General features: G+C 40.2%; 1 protein-coding gene across 2 annotated transcripts in view; it reads right to left on the bottom strand.

Moving 5' to 3' along the window:
- Positions 1-25: 25 nt before the first annotated feature.
- The window catches only part of NIPAL2 (NIPA like domain containing 2), an 82,653-nt gene continuing 59,627 nt past the window's right edge, over positions 26-23,051 (bottom strand). For both annotated transcript variants that reach the window (XM_066379203.1, XM_066379202.1), the window contains exons 6-11: positions 19,899-19,995; positions 13,270-13,405; positions 11,297-11,385; positions 6,093-6,156; positions 4,376-4,470; positions 26-2,793 (exon numbers count right to left, since the gene is read on the bottom strand). In XM_066379203.1, the coding sequence (XP_066235300.1) occupies positions 2,681-2,793; positions 4,376-4,470; positions 6,093-6,156; positions 11,297-11,385; positions 13,270-13,405; positions 19,899-19,995 (594 nt within the window). In that variant the 3' untranslated portion in view covers positions 26-2,680. The remainder of the gene's footprint in view (positions 2,794-4,375; positions 4,471-6,092; positions 6,157-11,296; positions 11,386-13,269; positions 13,406-19,898; positions 19,996-23,051) is intronic.

The raw sequence follows: 23,051 nt of genomic DNA on the forward strand, positions 1-23,051 counted from the left end.
ACACCTTCTGAGTCATTGCTTGAAAAGTCTTTTATTGTATTTTTTCAAGTGATTAATAGAGAAAGTATTATAGAGCAAGAAAACATTTAAACTTAAAAACAATCAGACAGTAAAGGCTTCTGCTTTAATCAACTACAGTAGAGGCAACTGCTAATTATTTCTGAAGCTATTGTTGAGTTGGAGTGTGGGATTGGCAAGACTCTTCCAATATAGGTGGCAGTATTCACAGAAGAACCACTGCCTTAAGAAACTTTGGCAACAATAATGAACCATTTGTATTTTATAGAAGTAAAAAGATCCTGATGTAAAATATCAAGACGTGGTTCAATACTCCCATAGTACTTAGTTCGTCATGAACCATGAGTTGTTGCTTTTTAAGTTTTTGAGTGCCCAAGGAATGAGAAAGAAGCTACATAGCAAGGGCAGAGGAGTCCAGACCAGGGGTTGGCTAACTACAGTCTGACGACTGGCCACCTGTTCTGTAACTAGGTTTTACTGGCACACAGCCAGGCTCGTTCACTTACATGGTGTTTATGGCTGCTTTCATGCAACAACCGCACCACTGTACGGCCAACAGTCCCAAACACTTTCCTTCTGGTTCTTTAAAGGAAAGGTTTGCAGACCCCTGGTCTAGACAAATAGTCAGATGAGTCAAGTGTTGGCTAAAGGTCCCCAACTCTTGATGCCAAAAGAAGGACTGGGTTGGCTTTGGTTGTTGTCATACACTGTGTGATTTTTTTATGTGCTGTATAATTTAAAAAAAAATCTTTGCAAGCCAGCACAACTAAAATTCCTATTCACCTTATTTTGGAGCAGCAATATGGAAAGTAAAATTAGGTCTGAATATAGTTATATGTTACCTTGACTTCTAAAACATTGCTAGGTTGCTTAAATGTGCATGAGTCAATGTCATTTCCCAAAACTTTAAAAAAGATACAAATGTTGGTGATCAGTGAAATACTGGTCTTATCCTTGTGTCTGTGCAAAATCCTGCAATGCTCCAAACCATGTGCTGTAGCTATAAATAGAGTCCTACTTCAAGTAAAACTCTTCAGTCTAATTATTTTCCCAATCTTTGAACCAGTTTTAAGAGTCACCAGAAATCTGTAGTTAAGACACCAGACACATTTCTTAGCTGAGCCTTCCAGTACCAACATGTTGGACCAATTCAGTAAAACATGCCATAAATTATGAATGTTTCATTTGAAGTAATGGAACACTTTCTGCAATGGCAGGGATTCTTACCAGGAGTTGAAAAGCCAGACGTGGGCTCTAGGTTATTAGTCATACATTGGAGATGGATTCGAATCTTGTCTTTGTGGCCAGGTTTGGTTGGACTGGTCAGGAGTGCAGGGTATTATAAAGAACAAAGCTAAAAGACCTGCAACAATTAAGATTACAGTCTCAATAGGTATGAGTGAAACAAACTACACTAATGCAAGACAATTGGCTGGAGCCTTATTATGCTGCCGTGTCAGAAGTGATGGAAGGTTTTGAAATGTCCTTAAAGACAGGGCTTATTCTAGGATGTTGGTTACAACAAAGGCTAACCCTTTTCTTCTCTATTAAATTTATTAGGTAGATCACAAGTACCAGATGATTATGGATTCTACCTGCATGTGTTTTCTTAGTAGATTTGGGACTAATTGCAACAGAAAAGCCATTCAGGGCATAGGAGCCCTGGGCTTCCTCTCTAGACTCAGATGGACCACCTGACTGTATGCTTTGTCTAGGATTTAAATGGCTTGTATCCAGTTCTCCAATTGTTCCTTTCACCTAGACACATTTATAAAATTTGAAACAATGACTTAGGAGAAATGGTGTGTTAGTGAAAATATCATCAATAATTTAAATATGATTTTTGAGACATGTTAAGAGTTACAACATATAACCCCACTTGATAAATTACAACAGCTAAACAAATGAAGGCACAGAATATTAAGTTTTTTCTTCAGTGTCGATTCAAGAATAGGAGCTCACAGCTGAAGAAAATATCATAATTTTATATTTTTATTTAAAAACTTGGTCCTAATTCTTAAATTTGTCCTTGCTTTAAAAGTCCACCAACCAAGGTCTTTTAGTTTTGGTATGTCTCATCACAGAATGTCACTTATAAATTCTAATTTTAAAGTCACGCTTAATTTTTAAAGGAGGGTTTCAGTAGGGCTAGTTTTCAGAAAAGATGACTCACTGTTCTTATTTAGGAACAGAAAGGTGAGATCTTTATGGGGCAGTTAACAAAAGGTTTTAAAAAATGAATGCTCTCAAACCTTTGTTTCAGGAGTCAAGTTGCGGGGAAAAGTGTCTCTTTGAAGCAAAGCAACCGACACTACAGGCCACTGGGAAAAGCAGCCTATGTGTTCCACAGCCGGATCGCGGTGCACATTTTTGTGTGACATTCCTTCTTGGGTAGCCAGGCTCTAATTAAGACCTAGCTGGTTAGATGGTCACTGGGGAGAGGTCCATGGTGTGGGGAACACTTCAAGTTACATTCCATGAACACATTAGACTGTCAAAGCTGAGGAAGCCTGAGTGTCCACAGAAATGGAGGTGGGGTAAAGAACTGGAACGAATGCTAGCACATGTCAGCGATAAATAGCTGCTGACACAAATGGAACATGTGCAATTTTTTAAAAAGGTGGTATTGAGTAACAGGCCAGCAGCCATCCCTCTCGGCATTTCAGACCTCTTTCTTCTCTCCACTTTGGCTCTTTGTTGAGTCACTTCCATCAGGCAAAGTTCCATAGGATAAGCCGTTTGAATCTGGTTGTATTTTATCCAACATTTGTTTCCCTGTGGAGATAATAATCACACACACACAAAAAAATCTTTTGAGCTCTTACAGAAGAATAAGTCTTAATAATTTCAGCTCTGTCTAGGCCACATTTTATTCCCCTTTTTTATACTGTGTGATCACCCTCTAAACAGAAGAGAAAAACGTGAAGGAAGAAAAAGCCCTTGGAACTGTGTGTCCCTAGGTATGGGACCCTGCACCGTCCCAGTGTGAGGGCGGTCTCCCCGCACAGGGTCTGCCACGCTGGGCGTGGGAATCAGGCTGGGCCAGTCGGGAGGTTAAGGTGAAGCATTCACTCCTCTCCAAAGCTTTCTCCTCAGTGTCCTGACTCTTTTTCCATGTTGAGTTTACATAATAACACAGAAAATCAGTCTTTCACAGTGGCTTCGAAAGTTCTTCCTGATCCTATGTATGGGGCTTTGTGAAATGAAAAAGCGAGTTAAAAATAAGTACACTTTATTTTCTACCGAAGAACCTCTAACCATACCAGCCATCGATAATGCACACCATGCCACGAACACCATTTCTTGCACTGAAAGCTCTAGCTGATCAGATGGATCAAATGCAAGAGAAAGAACACAGAATTCAAAGGGCCATATTTTCTCAGTCATAGGATTAAGGTTTTAATGGTTTTCGCTTCAAAGGCTGGGTCCTAACAGAGTGGTGGAGGAACCTGTGAGAACATCACCACTCCTGTCTAGAAACCTATAGGTCACCCCAAATCCCTAGCAAAGCTAGAGACTGCTGAGGGTGGTAGGCAGGGAGGAGTGTTTCCTTTGTTCTGGACAGTGCTTCTGTGGTCTACATGCCTAAAGCGAGTGACTCTCAGTGAGAACAGAGAACTAACCGGGAAGGTGATGCGTGGTAAACTGACCGGGATGAATGAGGCGAGCGGGACGGGAAGAAGCACTCAGGTTCAGGTGTCTGGGAAGAACGTCTGTCTTGGCCCCACACAGCACGGGCCCCCTCAGCTTTCCCCAGGAACGATGTTCCTTAACAGCCTGGCCTCTGTCTGTAGACGTTCCCTCAAAGGCTCTCTGAGCCTCAGGGGCTGCTGCTGGGAGCCATTCCTTATGCCTTTCCTACTCTTTTTTTTTTTTTTTTTAATTTTTTTAAACTTTATTTATTTATTCATTTTAAAGAGGAGAGAGAGAGAGAGAAAGAGAGAGAGAGAGAAAGAGAGAGAGAGAGAAGGGAGGAGCAGAAAGCATCAACTCCCATATGTGCCTTGACCAGGCAAGCCCAGGGTTTTGAACCAGCGACCTCAGCGTTCCAGGTCGAAGCTTTATCCACTGCGCCACCACAGGTCAGGCACCTTTCCTACTCTGTTCACGTGTAAGGAGACTCAAAGAGGAAATGTGCAACGTCACCCAAATCAAGACAATAGGGTCAGTTCTTCTATATCCCTAGTGTTCCGCGTGAACCCGACATCCAAATAAACGACTATTAACATTTGCAGTTAAAACATCACCTCTGGTATTATCATTAAATGTACATTTTATTTGAAGATAAGAATTATGCTTTATATTAATTCATGAGAATAACATTTTTTATTATAAATGAAAGAATATACAGTTTTACCAGGAATGTTTCCAAAGTCAATGTAAGACTGTGGCAGATGTTCCTTTTCTCGATTCCTTGTGACCAAAAACACACCAAGGAATGACAGAAAACACCTGTAAGAAAAATATTAATAAAAAACACTGAACTCACAGTATTAAATAACTGAGTTCCACATTCTACATGATGACATAAATTCCATTGGTTTTGTTCTTCCTGTTTTTCATGGTAAGCTGCCTAAAACTTGTCTTAATTGCTGCAGCCAGTAATATTTGTCCTCAGAACCAAGACCTGGAGAGCTTCCAATAAATCTCTGCCCCAGGTTTTTACCATCTGGAGGCTAATTCAGGCTCAAAACCCTTTGGGTAGACATTAGGTCTCATTTTCTATCCATGCATGCCCAAACCCATTACTGGCATGCAACACAAGCAAAAAATAATTTATTCTTTAATTTTCTAAGAAATTTAGTTGTCCTTGGCAATAAGAATAGTCACAGTTTCCAGATCCCAGAAGTTTAGCTTTGCCCAAATAGCTTATGAAACTGAATTTTGAAGATAGATGGTTTTCTATGCTGAACGTAGTCTGGGCTCAAGTTTGCATAACAATGGTCATGCAGAATACCAGATCAAGAACTGAAGATCCTATACAGTGGTGATACTTGGTCAAAGTTCTGTTCTCTGTTTGCAAGGATGTCAGCAATGATGCCCATCAACGAACGATGAAAGCTAGACACCCAGACCTATTAAACCAGTGTTACAGTCTGATGTTACTAGGCCCAAAGCTAGACCTGCCCGTCTTGGTCTTTTATTCTAGGTGATCCTAGAGGTAGCCATGGCTCCCTGATTGAGATCTAACCTAGGGTTTCCCAAGGTCAAGGCAGGTCTGATATAGTATGAAAAGGCCATGGTGTAGCTACAGGAGCCAGTGGATTTTTTTTTATTCATTTTAGAAAGGAGAGAGAGAGGGAGAGAGAGAGAGAGAGGAGAGAGAGAGAGAAAGAGGGGGAGGAGCAGGAAGCATCAACTCCCATATGTGCCTTGACCAGGCAAGCCCAGGGTTTCGAACTGGTGACTTCAGCATTTCCAGGTCAATGCTTTATCCACTGCGCCACCACAGGTCAGGCGGAGCCAGTGAATTTATCTTGATTTTATCTGGAACTGAAAATCCCTAATGTTTCAGAACCCTCTCACAGATACCTAAATCACAAAGTTAAAGACACTGAACCTTGTCTGACCAGTGGTGGCACAGTGGATGAAGCCTCAACCCAGACCACTGAGATGGCCGTTTCAAAGCCCTGAGGTCGCTGGCTCTGAACACGGGCTTGCCAGTGCAGGGTCACTGGCTTGAGAGAGAGATTGTCGACAAGATCCCAGGGCTTTCTGGCATGAAAAGCCCCAGGTTGCTGGCTTAAGCAAGGGGACACTGGCTTGGCCCCGGTCAAGGCACATACGATAGCAATCAATACACAACTAAAGTGACACAATTATGAGTTGATGCTTCTCATCTCTCTCCTTTCCTTTCTCTCTCTCATTTTCTTGCTCCCCCCCCCCCCTCAAAAAAAAAGAAAAGACACTGAGCCTTGCGTCAGGTGTTAAATTGAAAAATGTTTCTTTAGGAGCTCAGGAAACAGTTGTTTCTTATATTACTCTCCAATTTTCTATGCCTCAGGTACAATGCCAAAAATCCTACAGAAAAGTAATAGGATTTCATATACCTTACCTCTGAGACATTTACTCACCCAAAAAAGTATATAAATATAGTGAGAAAAGCTGCACCGAGGAATTCCTTATAAAATATGATACCTATAACAGGAACAGAAGACAAAATTAATTTTAGGGTAAGAATATTTATAATAGCTACACATTGTTTTTCAAGTTGTGTTAATACAGGACACCTCCTTTATCCTTGGTTTCCCTTTGAATGGTTTCAGTTACGCGTAGTCAACTTTGGTCCAAAGATATTAAATGAAAAATTCCAGAAATAAACAATTCATAAGTTTTTAACTGCACACTGTTCTGAGTAGGATGATGAAATCCCACAACCCTGGGACATGAATCATCCCCTGTCCAGTATGTCCATGCTGTATATACACCTGCCCGTGACATAGTAGCCATCTAGGTTGTCAGATTGACTGCTGTGGTATCACAGTGGTGTGTTCAAGTAACCCTTAATTTACTTAATAATGACCCCAAAGCACAAGAGGAGTAATGCTGGCAATTTGAATATGCCAAAGAGAAGCCATAAAATACTTCCTTGTAAGTAAAAATGTATGTATGTACAGCAAAAAATAGTATAGACAGGGTTTGTTCCTATGCACAGTGTCAGGCATCCACTAGGAGTCTTGGAACATATACCCTGCAGATAAGGGGACACTACTGTATATACCGTATTTCCCCATGTATAAGATGCACCCTTTTCTGAAAAATGTGGGGTCTAAAAACTGGGTCCATTTTATACAGCGATTGTAGATTTTTTTACTTGCATTTCCTGCTTTTTTGCGCAGATGGGGAGTTGTATAAATTTTATGATGAATAAAACTTGAGTTCAATAACTTTATGTAATACTTTTTTTTTTTCAAATTTTGGGCCCCAAAATTAAGGTGCATCTTATACATGGGAGCATCTTATACATGGGGAAATACGGTATTTTTTATAAGTACAGTAACCCTAATAATGCACATTCAGTAGCTTTGTTTAAAAATACTTGTATGGCATTGTTACATATTCAATGATTTAAAAAAGAAATAACAGACTTGTAGACTTTACATAATGTATCATATTATAAAATCAACACAATTGAAATAACTTTTTAAATTTATTGATTGATTTTTAGAGAGAGAGAAGGGAAAGAGAGAGAGAGAAAAACATTGATTTATTGTTCCACTTATTTATGCATTCATTGGTTGATTCTCGTATGTGCACTGACCGGAAATCAAACCTACAACCTTGGTGTATCGGAATGATGCTCTAACCAACTGACCTTCCTGGCCAGGGCTTTGAAATAACTTTCGCAAACAGAAATTTCACCCAGTCCAGGACGTGCACATGCAAGAAGACAAATCTCTAGTGACATTTCCCACCTACAGTTTTAAGCCAGGGGTCAGCTAGCATAACCTGAGAGTCTGGATGGACTCTGTGGCCTTTTCACATAGCGCTCCTGCTGGAGGCCAGCTGCTCCCATGCTGTCAGTTCTGGCCATGTCCTGTGGCCTGTCGGTCTGGCCACATGCTCACTCAGGCACTGGAGAACACTGGAGCATCTGATGCTACTACCCCCAGCTCCATTACTCACTTTCCCATCTCTTTTTTTTTGGTGCTCCCTTTTGGGTAAAGAAACATATGGATGTATCATTTACTCTGATGAGCTTTTCTTCTCTCCTTGTTGGTCTCAATGATTTCTTCTTGGTCTAAGATCCCAAAGCCTCCATAGAGTTTTTATTAAATAAGCTATCTCTAAATTATATATTACCTGAAATTAAGTCTTTGAGTGTGTGATGTCAGCCTTGCTAGTTGGTTAACAATACAGTATTTATTGAGGGTGTTATATGCCAATCATTGTTCTTGGTGCTGCAGATATCGCAAAGCATAAGACAATTTTGAATTTATTTTTTTTTTGCTTTAGTAAAGTAGCAATAAAGTACTTTGTACATATTTTTTGCAAGTATTTTTGGATTTTTGTTGTTGTTGCTTTAAGTGGAATTTCTATTTTAAAAAAATATTTTCTTTTTTAGAATTGTAGTAAAATACACATAACATAAAACTTACCATCCTAACCCTTTTTAAGTTTACAGTTCAGTTGTGTGAAGTATATTCACACTGTTGTATAACCGACCTCCAGGACTTTCTCATCATGCAAAACTGAAACTCTATACCCTGTCAACAATAATTCCCCATCTCCTCCTTCCCCGTTCTGCTTCCTGGCGATCACCACTCTGCTTCCCATTTTTATAAGTCTAACTACTCCAGAAACCTCACAGAAGTGGAATCATATAGTATCTGTCCTTTTGTGATTGCTTAATTTCACTTAGCATAATGTCTTCAAGGTTTATCTGTGTTCTATCATGTGTTAGAATTTCCTTCATTTTTGGGGTTGATATATACATGTTTCATATTTCATTGCATGCATATACCACATTTTCTTTATCCATTCACCTGTTGGTGGACACTTGGGTTGCGTCCTCCTTTTGGCTATTGTGAATAATGCTGCTATGAACCCAGGCATACAGATACCTGTTTTGAGTCTCTGCTTTCAGCTCTTTTGAACATATGTCCAAATTGCCAGATGGCTACTCCATTTTACATTCCCACCAGCAGTGCAAAAGGGTTACAGTTTTTCTACATCCTCACCAACACTTGTTATTTTCTGTTTTTTTTTTTTTTATTTATTTTCTCTAGTGGCCATCCTAATAGACATAAAGTGGTACCTCCTCATCGTTTTGACTTGCTTTCCTAATGATTAGTGATGTTGAGTATCTTTGCATATGCTTATTGGCCATTTGTCCATCTTCTTTGGAGAAATGTCTATCAGGTCCTTTGCCCATTTTTTATTTGGGTTATTTCTTTGTCGTTGTAGAGTTATAGAATCAAAGAGTGAAAACATTTTTAAGGTTCTTTTTTTTGTGATAGAGAGAGAGACAGAGAGAGGGAGAGATAGGGACAAACAGGGAGAAAGATGAGAAGCATCAATTCTTCATTGCAGCACCTTAGCTGCTCATTGATTGCTTTCTCATATGTGCCTTGACCAGGGGGCTACAGCAGAGTGAATAACCCCTTGCTCAAGCCAGCGCCTTGGGCTCAGGCTGGTGAGCCTTGCTCAAACCAGATGAGCCTGCGCTCAAGTCGGCGACCTCAGGGTTTCGAACCTGGGTCCTCTGTGTCCCAGTCCAATGCTCTACCCACTGCGCCACCACCTGGTCAGGCACATTTTAAGGTTCTTGATAAAAACTATGAAATTCAATTCTAGGAAGGTGGTACCATGCTACCCAGAACTCCATGAGCATGTCTGTGATACTGCAGCCTTGTCAGTAGTGATTATTATGATAAAAAGAACAAAATAAAACTTTATTAACTTAGTAGGCAAAATATATCTCATTTTAATTTTGATTTCAAGCTACCCTTTTTGATGAAGACAAAGAGGGGAAGTCCGGAAGAAGCCTCACTTCCATTCAATACTTCAGTAACATCAGATGAACTGTTATCACTCCCAGAAACTTGCAGCCTCCCTGACTTGTCAATTACTCTGTGTGCTGAGTAGTGAGATCCAGCCCTGGGGGCCCTCCTACAAAACCTTCTTTGGAGGGGAACTCTTTTTATATATTTTTAGCACACTAATATTAATGATTAGGCTGAATGTCATGCCTGTAACATGTGTGTGTGTGACAGAGACAGAGACACAGAGGGAGGGACAGATAAGGACAGACAGACAGGAAGGGAGAGAGATGAGAAGCATCAATTCTTCGTTGTGGCTCCTTAGTTGTTCATTGATTGCTTTCTCATATGTACCTTGACTGGGGTGGGTGGGGGGCTACAGCAGAGTGAGAGACCCCTTGCTCAAGCCAGTGATCTTGGGCTCAAGCCCATGACCTTTGGGCTCAAGCTAGCAACCATAGGGTCATGTCTATGATCCTACGTTCAAGCCAGTGACCCCGCGCTCAAGCTGGTGAGCCTGTGCTCAAGCCAGCAAACCTTGGGGTTTTGAACCTGGGTCCTCTGCATCCCAGTCCAATGCTCTATCCACTGTGCCACCACCTGGTCAGGCTGCCTATAATTCTTTTTTTACCTTGTTTCTTTTCTAATAACTCTAGGGCACACAAATGAGCAAATTTTTCTCACTTTCTTTTGTCAACAGTATAAAATCTAAAACAAACAAAAAAACCCCAGAAAAAAATGTCCGGGGCATAATCTTTCTCTTTAAAAGTATGGATGGCTGGAACAACAAATCAATGTGTTGTAGTTTTTTTTTCACTCCCCCTTCTTCTCTCTAAAAATCAATAAATTAAAAATAATTTAAATAGTATGGTTCAATTTTGGGAAACAGAAAATGTATTAATTACTTTTAAAAATTTCCCATTGGCAGTCACAGTTTGTCATGAAATAAAATGAACCAATTAGGAAACAGACAATTCCCAATCACCTCCTAAATATACACATTTTGCAATGGGAAATGGAGTCCCAATATAAGATGGTGGTGAATTCACCCAATAAGCCAGAGAGCTAGAACAAACCAATACCAAATTTAGGAGTGGTATATACCTGAATCTACTGTATTTTAGTTTGGACCAAGTTTCAATTTCATACTTTTTAAAAACACTATTCTGTCTGACATATTTTTAAAAATTGTCCATAAAAATAAAAGAATGCAATAGTAGAAAAACAGAGGCCAGAACAGTAAAAGTCATAGTTTCTGTTCTCACCTGTCTGGCCTTCCCTGGAACACTGGATCCAGTTTTGGACCCACTCTCTGATCAAGATGGTGAGGGGCAGGGAGGTAAGAGTTCACAGTGGGGATGTTTGGCCCAAAGACAAGACACAAGAGGACCCTTCAACTGCTTTTATCATCAGAGGGCTGGCAAGGAGAAGACTCCAGAAAGCAGAACTAAGATGAGTGCCTTGAATTCACAGGGAAGCTGTGAATTAGACTGAATTAATTTCAATCTAATATAAAGAAACACTTTCCAATAATTAAAGCTCTCCAAATAATCAGAGTAATATATAAAGGCAGACTGAGCTATCTCAGGAAGCAGAGAGTACTGGGGGCATTTATATGAGGTCCTTTGCCCACTTAGAATAACCTGTCTAGATGAGGTTATGGACAAAATTCAGACACGGAATGGAAGCTGGGGGGATACGGGCTACATAGATCGCAATAACCTAAAAATTCCTTGATTTTCTCAATATGCTTGTTGTGGGGGTAGAACACCTAAGTATAGGAAGCCCAAACTCACCTGCAATAATGGCACTGGTTGTAAACAAGATATGGTTAACTGGCACCACCGTCGCTGTATTGTAGAGTTTCGTGGCTTGATTCAGGAACCTAGAACAGAAGGCACTTACTGAAGCTCTGGCTTTAAGAGATGCTCAGCAATGTTAACAATAACATCAAGAAATGCATGTTCTTTAGTTACAACTACAAAGGGAAAGGAAGTGTAGTAAAAGGGCATTTCCAATCAGCAGTCATAGCTTATATGCATCTGATGTATGAGATCAGATGTCAGGTTTTATGGTCTGTTTAAACCAACAACAGTAACAATGAAAAGCAATTAATCATATTCTGAGGCCACAGAAGTTTGAGTTGGAAGCAATTCAAGCTGCTGGACCGGTATCACACTGGGGCTGATTCATTACGATAGACCCTAGAATCTGTTAAATATCATATCTGGGGAATAGCATAGCTATGCATTGACATGCCACGTGCCAAGAAAGAAGATGGAGAAGTAAAGGAATGTTTAATGTTTCAAAAACAATGCTTAGGACTCCAGCTGCAGAGCACATGTGGAAACTCAGCTTCTCACTTTGGCCACCAACATAATTCAGATTCCCACAACTGTGCTGTGCTGCGCGGTCTGGGGCAGAAGCTTTTCTAAAGCAGGGCACTGCCCTGGCATCACCTGGGCACTTTCAAAAAGCATTAATGCTTAGGTCCTATTCTTGAGAAATTAAAAAAAAAAATTTGTGTGGGCTGAGCCCAGGTGTTCCTGTACATATAGATACATGTGTGCATGTGTGTAAACATATATGTGTGTGTGTATATTATATATAACAAACCTCCTCAGCTAAGTATAAAGGCAGCCAGGGCTAAAAGGCACAGCTCTACATTCGAGTGTGTTCACACAACTCTAGTGTAAGATGCAAGGACCGAAACAGGGGGATAAGAATGCAGTTTACCTTCAATTCTAGCTGCCTTTTACATTCACACAGCATAGAGTGAAGATAACGGTGCTAATCATTAAATTCTAAAAGGTGGGACAGCAGTACCAATTCAGAAGAGGAAAGAGATGAGGCAAAATAGCAAGGTTCAGGTATTAGGAACACAGTCTTATAAGGAAGTGACAAATGAAACAGTGACAAAACACTGGGCTCCTCTGGCTGTTCTCCACACTCCTCGTTACAAGGCCTATAGACAACCTGTAAAAACTAGACTACTTCTAAGACCTAAGGAAGGAACCACTCCTTCCCAAGTTCGGGCTCTGACTTCCTAGCTGGCATGGGGATGGTGGTTGTGCATAGCATTTTGGGGTAAACAGAAAACTTTCTGGTTAACTCAAGCAAGCCTCGCAGGCAAAGGCATACTCACGATGTGAAATGGGGAGGGGGGTGATTAGAGCAGATGGAGGTGGAGGAAGAGCAGAAATTAAAAATGTTCCATGTCACCACTATTAGGCCCCAAGAGAAACATAAAACAATCATTCCACAATCCCTTGGGCACGAAGCAAATTCTGGCCAAAGATGCAAAGTTTTGGGGAAAGGATTTCCCTCCCGGCCAAACGTCTGGTTTTGTCCATCCCTGGGCAATTAATGAGCATGAGCTCAGAAGTGAAGGTGAAGGGTTCATGCATTTCCTATACTTAGAATGAAGTCCTGGATGTGGACCTGCCCCTTTGATTTATTGCTAATGACAACCTGTGTACAATGGATATTAATTACAAGCAGAAGAGCATCAGGAAAGTATCAAAGTGCACTTAGCTGGATTACGGCTGCACTTTAGAACTCACAGGATGTGAAGGCAATGCTTAGCAAAAACTCCTTATTGAATGTGAAGGATATTGCAAGGCATGTTAGCTGAGGATAAGCTGTAGCCCCTTCACCCTTCGAAATCAGTTGCATCTCATTTTAATTATCATCTGATGCCAGTAGAGATTAATGCTCGAAGAAGCACAGGAATGTTGAAAGATTGGTGAGGACGTAGAAGCTAACTTACTTGACTTGGAAAACACAAGATGCTATCATGATGATAAACATTATATAGAAGATGGGATATGTTAGTTGCATTTTATCCATCACAGAAAAAGTGATCATGCCTGAGACAGCTTTTACTGAAATAACAGTCAATGAGGCTGAAAAAGAAAACAGAGAACACAAATAAAATACATACCTGAGATAGAATTGCAAATGAATATCTTAAGTTTACACGGTAGAGTAGTCAATACCCCAATTATGCTTTAAGAAAGAAGACTGTTGTGAGAGGTGTAGGGCAGGCTGTAACGTCAGCTAGGCGGTAGCCCTGTTGTTCAAGCTGGGCTGGACTTCAGACTTTGCTTATTTATATCAGCTAGCCTAGAGATCTGCTGGGTGACCATGTGCGTTTTATCTTTGGAGCAAGATGCTTATCTTCTAGCCCTAGCTGTTGAAAGGATGCCACAGAGGTTATAATTACTGGTAGATGGGAAAGGAGAAAACAATGAAGGGAAGAGGTAAGAAACATCAGGTTGCATATGTGATATTAATAGGAAAATAACTACTAAGCTACACGGAAAAACCGTAAAGCCAAGTAGATGAGAAGAAAGTGAAAAGCAACTAACTTACTCTGTGAGTTTACTAAGAGTTGTACTTCATCTATGCATGAACCCTTTGTTAATAAATGCCTAGATGTTTCATTAAAAACAGTTTTTGAAGACATCAATAGGAAGCAGGATCAAGCTGGGTATTCATTTCTCAGTCAACTATTACTGTAAGATTTACATAAGCATGTGTACTCACTCTCTGTGCTAAAGAGGAAGCTGTCCCTTACAGAGTTTTCTTTTCTTTTTTTTTTTTTTTGTATTTTTCTGAAGCTGGAAACGGGGAGAGACAGTCAGACAGACTCCCACATGCACCCGACTGGGATCCACCCGGCACGCTCACCAGGGGCGACGCTCTGTCCACCAGGGGGCAATGCTCTGCCCCTCCGAGGCGTAGCTCTGCCGTGACCTGAGCCACTCTAGCGCCTGGGGCAGAGGCCAAGGAGCCATCCCCAGCGCCCGGGCCATCTTTGCTCCAATGGAGCCTTGGCTGCGGGAGGGGAAGAGAGAGACAGAGAGGAAGGAGAGGGGGTGGAGAAGCAAATGGGCGCTTCTCCTATGTGCCCTGGCCGGGAATCGAACCCGGGTCCCCTGCACACCAGGCCGACGCTCTACTGCTGAGCCAACCGGCCAGGGCCACAAAGTTTTCTTAGGTTCCAAATAGCGATGAAGAAAAAGTGACTTGGTTTGGTTATATCAGTATGAAAGCAATGAAGCATTTTCTGGAAACACAATGTTTCTGCAGGAAAAAGAGTGTTTTCTTTCTCTCGTAGGTGCCTTAAAATTACTGTCACCTATAATTCCATAAATAGGGTGAAACCAACAGAAAAATACAAAAATAATTTTTACATGAAATCAATATAATTGTCAAAGGCAATGTGAAGGAGAAATATTGTATTTGTTGCTGTTGCTATCTGGTCATAAGATATTGGAACTTTATTCCTTTTAGCTTTTGAAAAGGTATTATATAAAGGGTAGGTTTAAAATAGCAGGTGAAATGTTCTAACCAGGAAAGTGTTCCATAATCTCTTTTTCCCAAAACTGAAAATATACTTTAACTTGAAGGGTAGTAGGGCACACTTCCAAATCAGGCTCTTTTTTCTGTTAGAAGTTAACTGAGGAGGCCCAGTGATAAATTTTAAAAACTAACCCCCATTCTGAACAAAGAAGCCCTTACAGCCAGGCACCTCTTCATTTTAAATGTCTTTTGACCTGATCCTTTTACATATTTTCTACAGATTATAACAAAATAGTCGTACCTCAGCGAATCTGGGAATGTTAAGTATCTACAGAGCCTGACCTGTGGTGGTGCAGTGGATAAAGCGTCGACCTGCAATGCTGAGGTCCCTGGTTCAAAACCCTGGGCTTGCCTGGTCAAGGCACATATGGGAGTTGATGCTTCCTGCTCCTTCCCCCTTCTCTCTCTCTCTCTCTCTCTCTCTCTCTCTCTCTCTCTCATCTCTAAAATGAATAAATGAAATCTTAAAAAAAAAGTATCTATCGAGATGTGTGTCATTTGATGGTTTAAGTTTGTAAGGTTAGCTCTCGAAGGACCTTGATTTTCTCCTAAACAATTTGCTTGCAATTAGAGCACAGTCTAGTTACGGTCTTGTAGTCCAAACAGCCTGGTTTCCCAAAGGGATCATTAATGAAGAAACAGTTGAACACACTGTTCCATTAGCTGCAGAACCTCAGGATTGCAAAGGTCCTTAAAGGTCATCGAATTAAAAAAAATTCATCTAATTCAACCACCCTCTGATGTTAAATTATAATTAAACACAAAATAAAAACAAAACTGGAATTCTTTATTAAACAGCTAAACTTTTAGTTGTTATAGTTAATCATTATATTTTCAAAGCATGCACAATCACCAACTGATTAATCACTGTTTATTATAATTCTGAAAGTTATTTCTAGACTGGTATCAAATTCTTTTAAGATTTTTTTGGGGGGGAGGAAGGTGGCTGACAAGGACAGGTAGAAATACAAAGTTGTAATGTAGTCTCATTCTAATAGTACATATATAAAAATAGAAAGTACTTATGTAGACACAGAAAAAAGGCTAGAAGAAACTACATCAAGATATTATGAGTGGTTATCTCTAGGCACTGGGATTATGAATAATCTTTAAACTCATTTTTGTAAACTATAAAACTATATATGCTCACTTAAGAAAACTTGGCAAATGCAGAAAAACCTGGAAGGAAAGATGAAAATCACTTGTAATCTCAACATTCATCTCCATATCATTTTTAACATTTGGGAATTTTTTTTTGTAGTTATTTTCCTATCTCTGACTATAAATATGTATGATAACTTGTGAACCATGCAGTATAAACTACTTTTCCATTAAGTATTTGCTACACCATTAAGTAGAACACGTAAGCAGAAATTATTATAAGTGCTACAAAGAAAAGAATTGGTTTCATTAATATCCTTGGTCAGAAGTATTGTGTGTTCTGGACCCTACTTGCAAATTTTATAATTTGAGATTTCTACATCAATATTCAGTAGTGAAATTAGTTTATAGTGTTCTTTATTTATGCTATTTGGGATCTGTATTTATACTGATTATGTTAAATAAAAGAAAGTAAAAGTTTTCTTATGTCCCCAAATGGTTTGAACAACACCAGAATAATATGTTCCTTACAGATTTAAAGGTATTACCTTCTAGATTGAACGTGAAAGAAAGTCTAGGTCTGGTCCTTTTTAGGATGTAGCTTTTTCACAACTACTCTATTTTCTCCAGTTATTTTCACTTAAAAATAAGAAATTTATTCAACTTTTCATATTTATCTTCATTTTATATGTATGTATTATTTCTAATTTTGGGTGTTTGAGATTTCCCTTTTATTTTCTTATAGAGGATCTATTTTAGTGTCTCTTAAGAACTGATTCTTAGGTTTATCAATCCATTGCTTTTCTGTTTTCTATTTCATTAATCTTTCCCTTTATTAATTATTCCTTTCTGCTTGGCTCAGCTTTATTTCTATAAAAAATTAGTAAACAGAAACTTCATTTTAAAATGAGAAAGGGGCCCTGGCTGGTTGGCTCAGTGGTAGAGTGTCGGCCCAGTGTGTGGATGTCCCAGGTTTGATTCCTGGCCAGGGCACACAGGAGAAGCGCCCATCTGCTTCTCCACCCCTCCCCCTCCCCTCTCTCCTCTCTCTCTCTCTCTCTCTTCTCCTCCTGCAGCCATGGCTCGATTGGTTCTAGTGCATCAGCCCCAAGTGCTGAGGATGGCTCCATGCAGCCTCCACCTCAGGCACTAAAAATAGCTCAGTTGCAAGCATGGCTCGAGATGGGCAGAGCATTGGCCCCAGATGGGGGTTGCTGGGTGGATCCTGGTTGCGGCGCATGAGGGAGTCTGTTTCTCTATCTTCTCTCTTCTCACTTGGAAAGAAGAAAAATAACTAAATAGGGAGGCCCAAGTGGGAGCTCTGATGTGTCACGAAGAACAACCTGGAGAAGGCTTACGAATGGTGTAACGGTCCCCCCAGCCTCCTCTTCCCCTCTGTAAGAGTTTCCTCTCCCTTGTTTTTATTGGACTTGCATGTGGCCCACCATGACTGCATATTCCAGATTTCAATTCTTTTATTTTATTTTATTTTATTTTATTTTATTTATTCATTTTTAGAGAGGAGAGAGAGAAAGAGAGAGAGGAGAGAGAGAGAAGGGGGAGGAGCAGGAAACATCAACTCCCATATGTGCTTTGACCAGGCAAGCCCAGGGTTTTGAACCGGTGACCTCAGCATTTCCAGGTCAACGCTTTATCCACTGCGCCACCATAGGTCAGGCGAGAAAAAGAACACCCCAGATTTCAATTCTTTGTTGTTCCCAAATAAAGCCATTTTGCTGGAAAAATATTTGGCTGATTTTTTTTGTTTAAGGTTTTCAGCATTCCCCTCCCCCCTTCTTAAGTTGAGTGCTTAATTGACTTACATTTTAAACAATGAATTTCCTTCTAAATACAGCATTAGTTATAAATAAAGGTTTAATATTAGATGTTTTCAGAATAACTTAAAAATGTACACTCCAATAAAATCTTGTTTTCTACTTTGGCCTAACTACAGTTTAAGAGTAGTAGTGTTAACATTCCTGCATGGTATGATTTTATTGCTTTCTATTTTGTTATTATTTTGTTTTTTACTTCACTGTGATCTGAGAATGTGGTCTGTACTATTTTTTTTTTTAGATTTTATTTATTCATTTTAGATAGGAGAGTGAGAAAGAGAGAGAAGGGGGGAGGAGCAGGAAGCATCAACTCCCATATGTGCCTTGACCAGGCAAGTCTAGGGTTTCGAACTGCCGACGTCAGCGTTCCAGGTGGAAGCTTTATCCACTGCGCCACCACAGGGCAGGCTGGTCTGTACTATTTCAACTTCCTGGAATTTGTCAAGGATTTCTTTGTGGCCAATTATACAACCAATTTTGTATTCCCTATTTTTAGGATTTAGAGTTCAATATTAGAGCTGCCAAATCAAACTTAAATACTCAGTCTCTCTAGCTTTACCTATTTTTCTATCTATTTATCTCCCATGATCTAAGATAAGTATCCTACTCTTCTTTTTTGTTAATGTAGTTTTAGAAACAGCTGCTGCCGGGCCCAGGCACCTCCTTCCTGATGCCTTCTCCTCCCAACCCCTATTCTGTCTGATTAGCAACTAAATACAACGGGGAAACCACCAGAATCCTTTGTTGCATTTAATACTTCTGCCTTGATTTTAATTTAGAAAGTAATATTATGACCTTCTGCTTTCTTTTAGTTTCAATTTAAATTATCTTGTTTTAGATAAAATTTATAAATTAAGTCCAACTATTTTACAACCAACAAGAGCTCGTCAGAAAAGGCGCAACTAACTCTTCTAGAACTAAACCACCGCAAACTGAATGAGTACAACTTCAGAATCTTTTTCAAAATCCATTAGGGAATTTTTTAAAAGTTCATTTGGGAATCTTTCTTCTTTATTGGGTAAACTAACCCCATTTACATTTATGCTCTTAACTGATATGTATGATCTTAATTCTGTTATCTGATGTTCCTATTTAAAATTTTCTCTTTCCCCCATTATTTTCCTGTATAATGTACATTATTTTCTCTTAGTTGTTTTTGTTTCTTCCTGTTTGGTAATTTGGAAGGAAACAAATATAAAATTTGTTGTCTGTTCTTTTGATCAACAGCATACCTGAATGTGGTATAAAGTTGTTTTTATTGTATAAGCAATTATTACAAATACAAATCTTTCCATTCAAAGGAGAGAACTAGTTGATGAAATGAGAAAAGAAAAAGAAAGCCCCAGCACCTCACTAACCGGGCAGCTCCCCTGCCCTGGGATAAATACAACGTGCGGGGTCAGCAAACAACCGGGGATGTCTGGGCAAAGAAGAGGCAAGGGGAGAACTACAAATAATATTTTAAAAAGAGATTTCTTCAATGATTACTTAGGTCTTCTTAGTGTTGATATGTATGAAAGTATGTGTGTGTCTGTGTGTGTGTGAGTGTGAGTGTGTGTGTGTGAGGGGGGGGGGAGAAGGAGTAGTGAAGGAGAAATATATACATACTGGATTTATCTAAGCATCAGTTTTCAAGTCTTATAAGGTACCTCTGGGGGGAAAAAGGAAATGAGCAGGTAAACAATGAATGGAAGAAATATTGTATATAAGAAAATCATACTGCTCACATTTATGTTTCATATTAGCCACATCTTAAAGTTTAGAAAATGTAAACAGGATAGGTCTTGATATTTGTTTTTATATTTTTTCCATTATTTACTAAGAAAAAAAATCCTTAGGTTGTCAGAGAATAAATAAAATTACAGAAAAGTAAAAATTGCTAAATGTATTTTTAAAGAATTAAATATATATCAATTGTAGCAATAGACATTCAAAGTATATTTTGCATAATTGAGACACAGTTTTTTTTTTCCTGTAGATCAGAGTTGAAAAGTAGAAACAATGAGAAAGAAACAGAATGCTCAAGTATTTTCCTTCAAATATTTTATGACTTAGCATGGCTAGATTAGAAAATTAGGAAACAAAATATCCTCACCTAGAAGTGCCACCAGGGTTAGCAGAATCACAATGTGATTCATTCCTTTCCTTTTGTGGAAATATAGGAGAATGCAGAAAATCAGTATTTCTAAAATCTGGAAATAAAAGAGTAAAGCATAAATTATTCCATACAAGTCTTCAGAATGTTACGCTGCTTTGATTTTGCAACAGTTATCATATGAGAGTTGAGGGTGAGGTGACTGGAGTTCCTAAGTAAGGACAATTACAAATAGGTAAGAACAATATAAGAAACCTCAGCCGTCCAGACCCAGAGCTTTAACATCACCTCTGTGCCCATGTGCCCATATCTAGATCTCCAGTCTCGACCTTCCTGCCACTCCTGTTTCATTTGTCCAAGTGTCTACCAACCATCTCCACATGCATGTGTAACAGCCATATCACATGTGTTTGGGCAACACTTAACTCCTGATTGCCTACCTCTCCTACCTGTTCTTCCTGGGCTCCTCACCCCCAGCAGGTGACAGCACCACACTCCTCCCTTCCTTTCCTCTCTGCCACCCTCTGGCCACTGCAATTGCTTGTCATTCGCCTCTGATTTCACCCTTGCTTCTCTACAGTCCAGCCATTCGGCAGTAAGAGGAGTCATTTAAAAACACAATCTGGAGGCCATGGTCGGTTGGCTCAGTGGTAGAGCGTCGGCCTGGCGTGCAGAAGTCCTGGGTTCGATTCCCGGCCAGGGCACACAGGAGAAGCGCCCATCTGCTTCTCCACCCTCCCCCTCTCCTTCCTCTCTGTCTCTCTCTTCCCCTCCCGCAGCCAAGGCTCCATTGGAGCAAAGATGGCCCGGGCACTGGGGATGGCTCCTTGGCCTCTGCCCCAGGTGCTAGAGTGGCTCTGGTGCGGCAGAGCGAGGCCCCAGAGGGGCAGAGCGAGGCCCCAGAGGGGCAGAGCATCGCCCCCTGGTGGGTAGAGCGTCGCCCCCTGGTGGGCATGCCAGGTGGATCCCGGTCGGGCGCATGCGGGAGTCTGTCTGACTGTCTCTCCCCGTTTCCAGCTTCAGAAAAATACAAAAAACAAACAAACAAACAACAAAAAACCCCACAATCTGGATAGTGAAATATTTTATTCATAGAGACTACATATAATAAACATATAAGGTATTTACAGTGATATGACAAGTACTCACGTACTCCTTACCTAAGGAACAGAAGCGACCAAGACCCATGAAGTCTGCTGTGCACCCTGCCCCCTTGCACACCCCTCTCCTGCAACCTCCCAGGAGCCACTGTACTGAATTTTGTGTTTACCACTCATTTTCTTTATAGTTTATCACATTTTTATGTATCTCCCAAATGATATCCTGTTTATTTTTGCATATGTGTGGACTTTATACAAGTGGGATCATATTGCTTTTACTTGCTTGCTTTTTTTCACTGTGCATTATTATGTTTATGAGATTTATCCAGGATGATACATGTAGTCAAAATATAAATTAGGTCCAGTCATTCCTTGCTTAACTCTCCTATGGTTTCCTATCACATTAAGATAGATTCCAAACTCCCTCCTCACTCACAAAGCCTCAGCCGTCTTCTCTGACCTCAGCTTGCGCAACTTGCTCCCGGCGATCTCAGCTGAAACGTCGCCTCCCCTGAGACTTCTTCCTTGACTACTCTGATCTGACAGAGACACCTTGTCATCCTACTACACCCCGGACTTCAGCTGGCCTTTTATCATCATTTTTCAAACTTCTTGTTCATGATTTTATGTATTTCCTGTCTGTCTCCCCCACTGGCACATCAGCTCTGTGAGAACAGGGCCCTTATCTGGCTCCAGTGTGTGGTATTGAGTCAGTCACTCAGTAAGGCTTTAGGGAATTAGTGAATAAGTTACACCTCAAATTTATTCCGAACAACATGTCAAAAAACAGACCTAATATCTAATGAACCAAAGGTTCGATAAATATTGACCTAACATTTAAAATTTTCCTAACCTTAAGAAGACTCTAGTGTGAGTTTGAGTTTTCAATTTTATTTTTATTTTAATCATATTTTCTTTTTTGAGGTCCTTAAGATAACCTAAAACAACTGTCTTATATTTTCAAAGAGACGGTACCCAGGAACTGAAATCATAAATATGTTGACTCTTCTGACATCAGACAAATAAATAACAGCAACCCTAGTTCTTCCTTAAACACTGCCAGGGTGTAGGGCCACATGCCTCTCAGGACTGCGTCTTACCGCGCCCTGTCTGTCTGCACAAATCTCTACTCTTTCCATTCAAGGTTTCGCTTGTTTGGTTTGTTTTTTCCTTTAATCCTCTGTGGGCACGGAAAGCAGCAGGACCAAATCTTCCTCATTTAAAAACCTTTTCATCTAATATGGAAAATTAAGTCATCCCTTAGTCTTCTTTTCGTGGTAGATTAAACCAATTATTGTAACTTTTCCTTATAAAACTTATTTGCCAAGGCCTTTGATTCAATAAAGCAGTGCTACAAAAGCTATTAAACCCCTATCTCTTTGCTTTCCCAAAAGCTGCCATCAAAATACTGGGTGTCCAGACCTTGTGCAACTCATCAGTTGTAAACAGAAACATCCCTCCTGGCTTGGTCTCTGCTCGGCCACAGGCTTGCGTTTCTCATGGGATTCAGGGACCAGTATTCATTGGTGGAGAGAAACAAGCTCTTCCTGCACTTCCACACAGCATGTTAACTAAATCAGTCAGCAGGGCCATTATTAAGTTTTTGTGGAGGATAAGGGTAGTTATTAGTTCTAAACAATCATGCATGACTTTTTGTAAATTCCACCTCTGAGGCTTCAGATAAATAAAACATGAATTTTTATTATTCATACAACGACTGCAGGTGCCCTGGGTTGCATCTTGTGGCAAGACTCATAGAGCTCACAGGAATAAAATATTCAAGCAGCATGAATTACTGTTATTTCTTTTATAGCAACATTTTCCCCTCCCTGAGAGTGCCAATATTAAAGAGCTGTGATGCCTGCAGGTTGCTGCAGCCACGAGGAGGCGGCTTTGCTGCTGTCTCAGAGGTCAGAGAAAATAACAGCACTTTCTGTGTGTTCACTATACATTCTATTTCAAGCAACTCACTCAGTCCTTACGACAACCTTTGGAGGTAGGCACTGCTAATTATCCCCATTTTACAGATAGAGAAACCAAGGCCCAGAGGCGT

Source organism: Saccopteryx leptura, chromosome 3 (assembly GCF_036850995.1).
Source record: "Saccopteryx leptura isolate mSacLep1 chromosome 3, mSacLep1_pri_phased_curated, whole genome shotgun sequence".
NCBI classification, from domain to species: domain Eukaryota; kingdom Metazoa; phylum Chordata; class Mammalia; order Chiroptera; family Emballonuridae; genus Saccopteryx; species Saccopteryx leptura.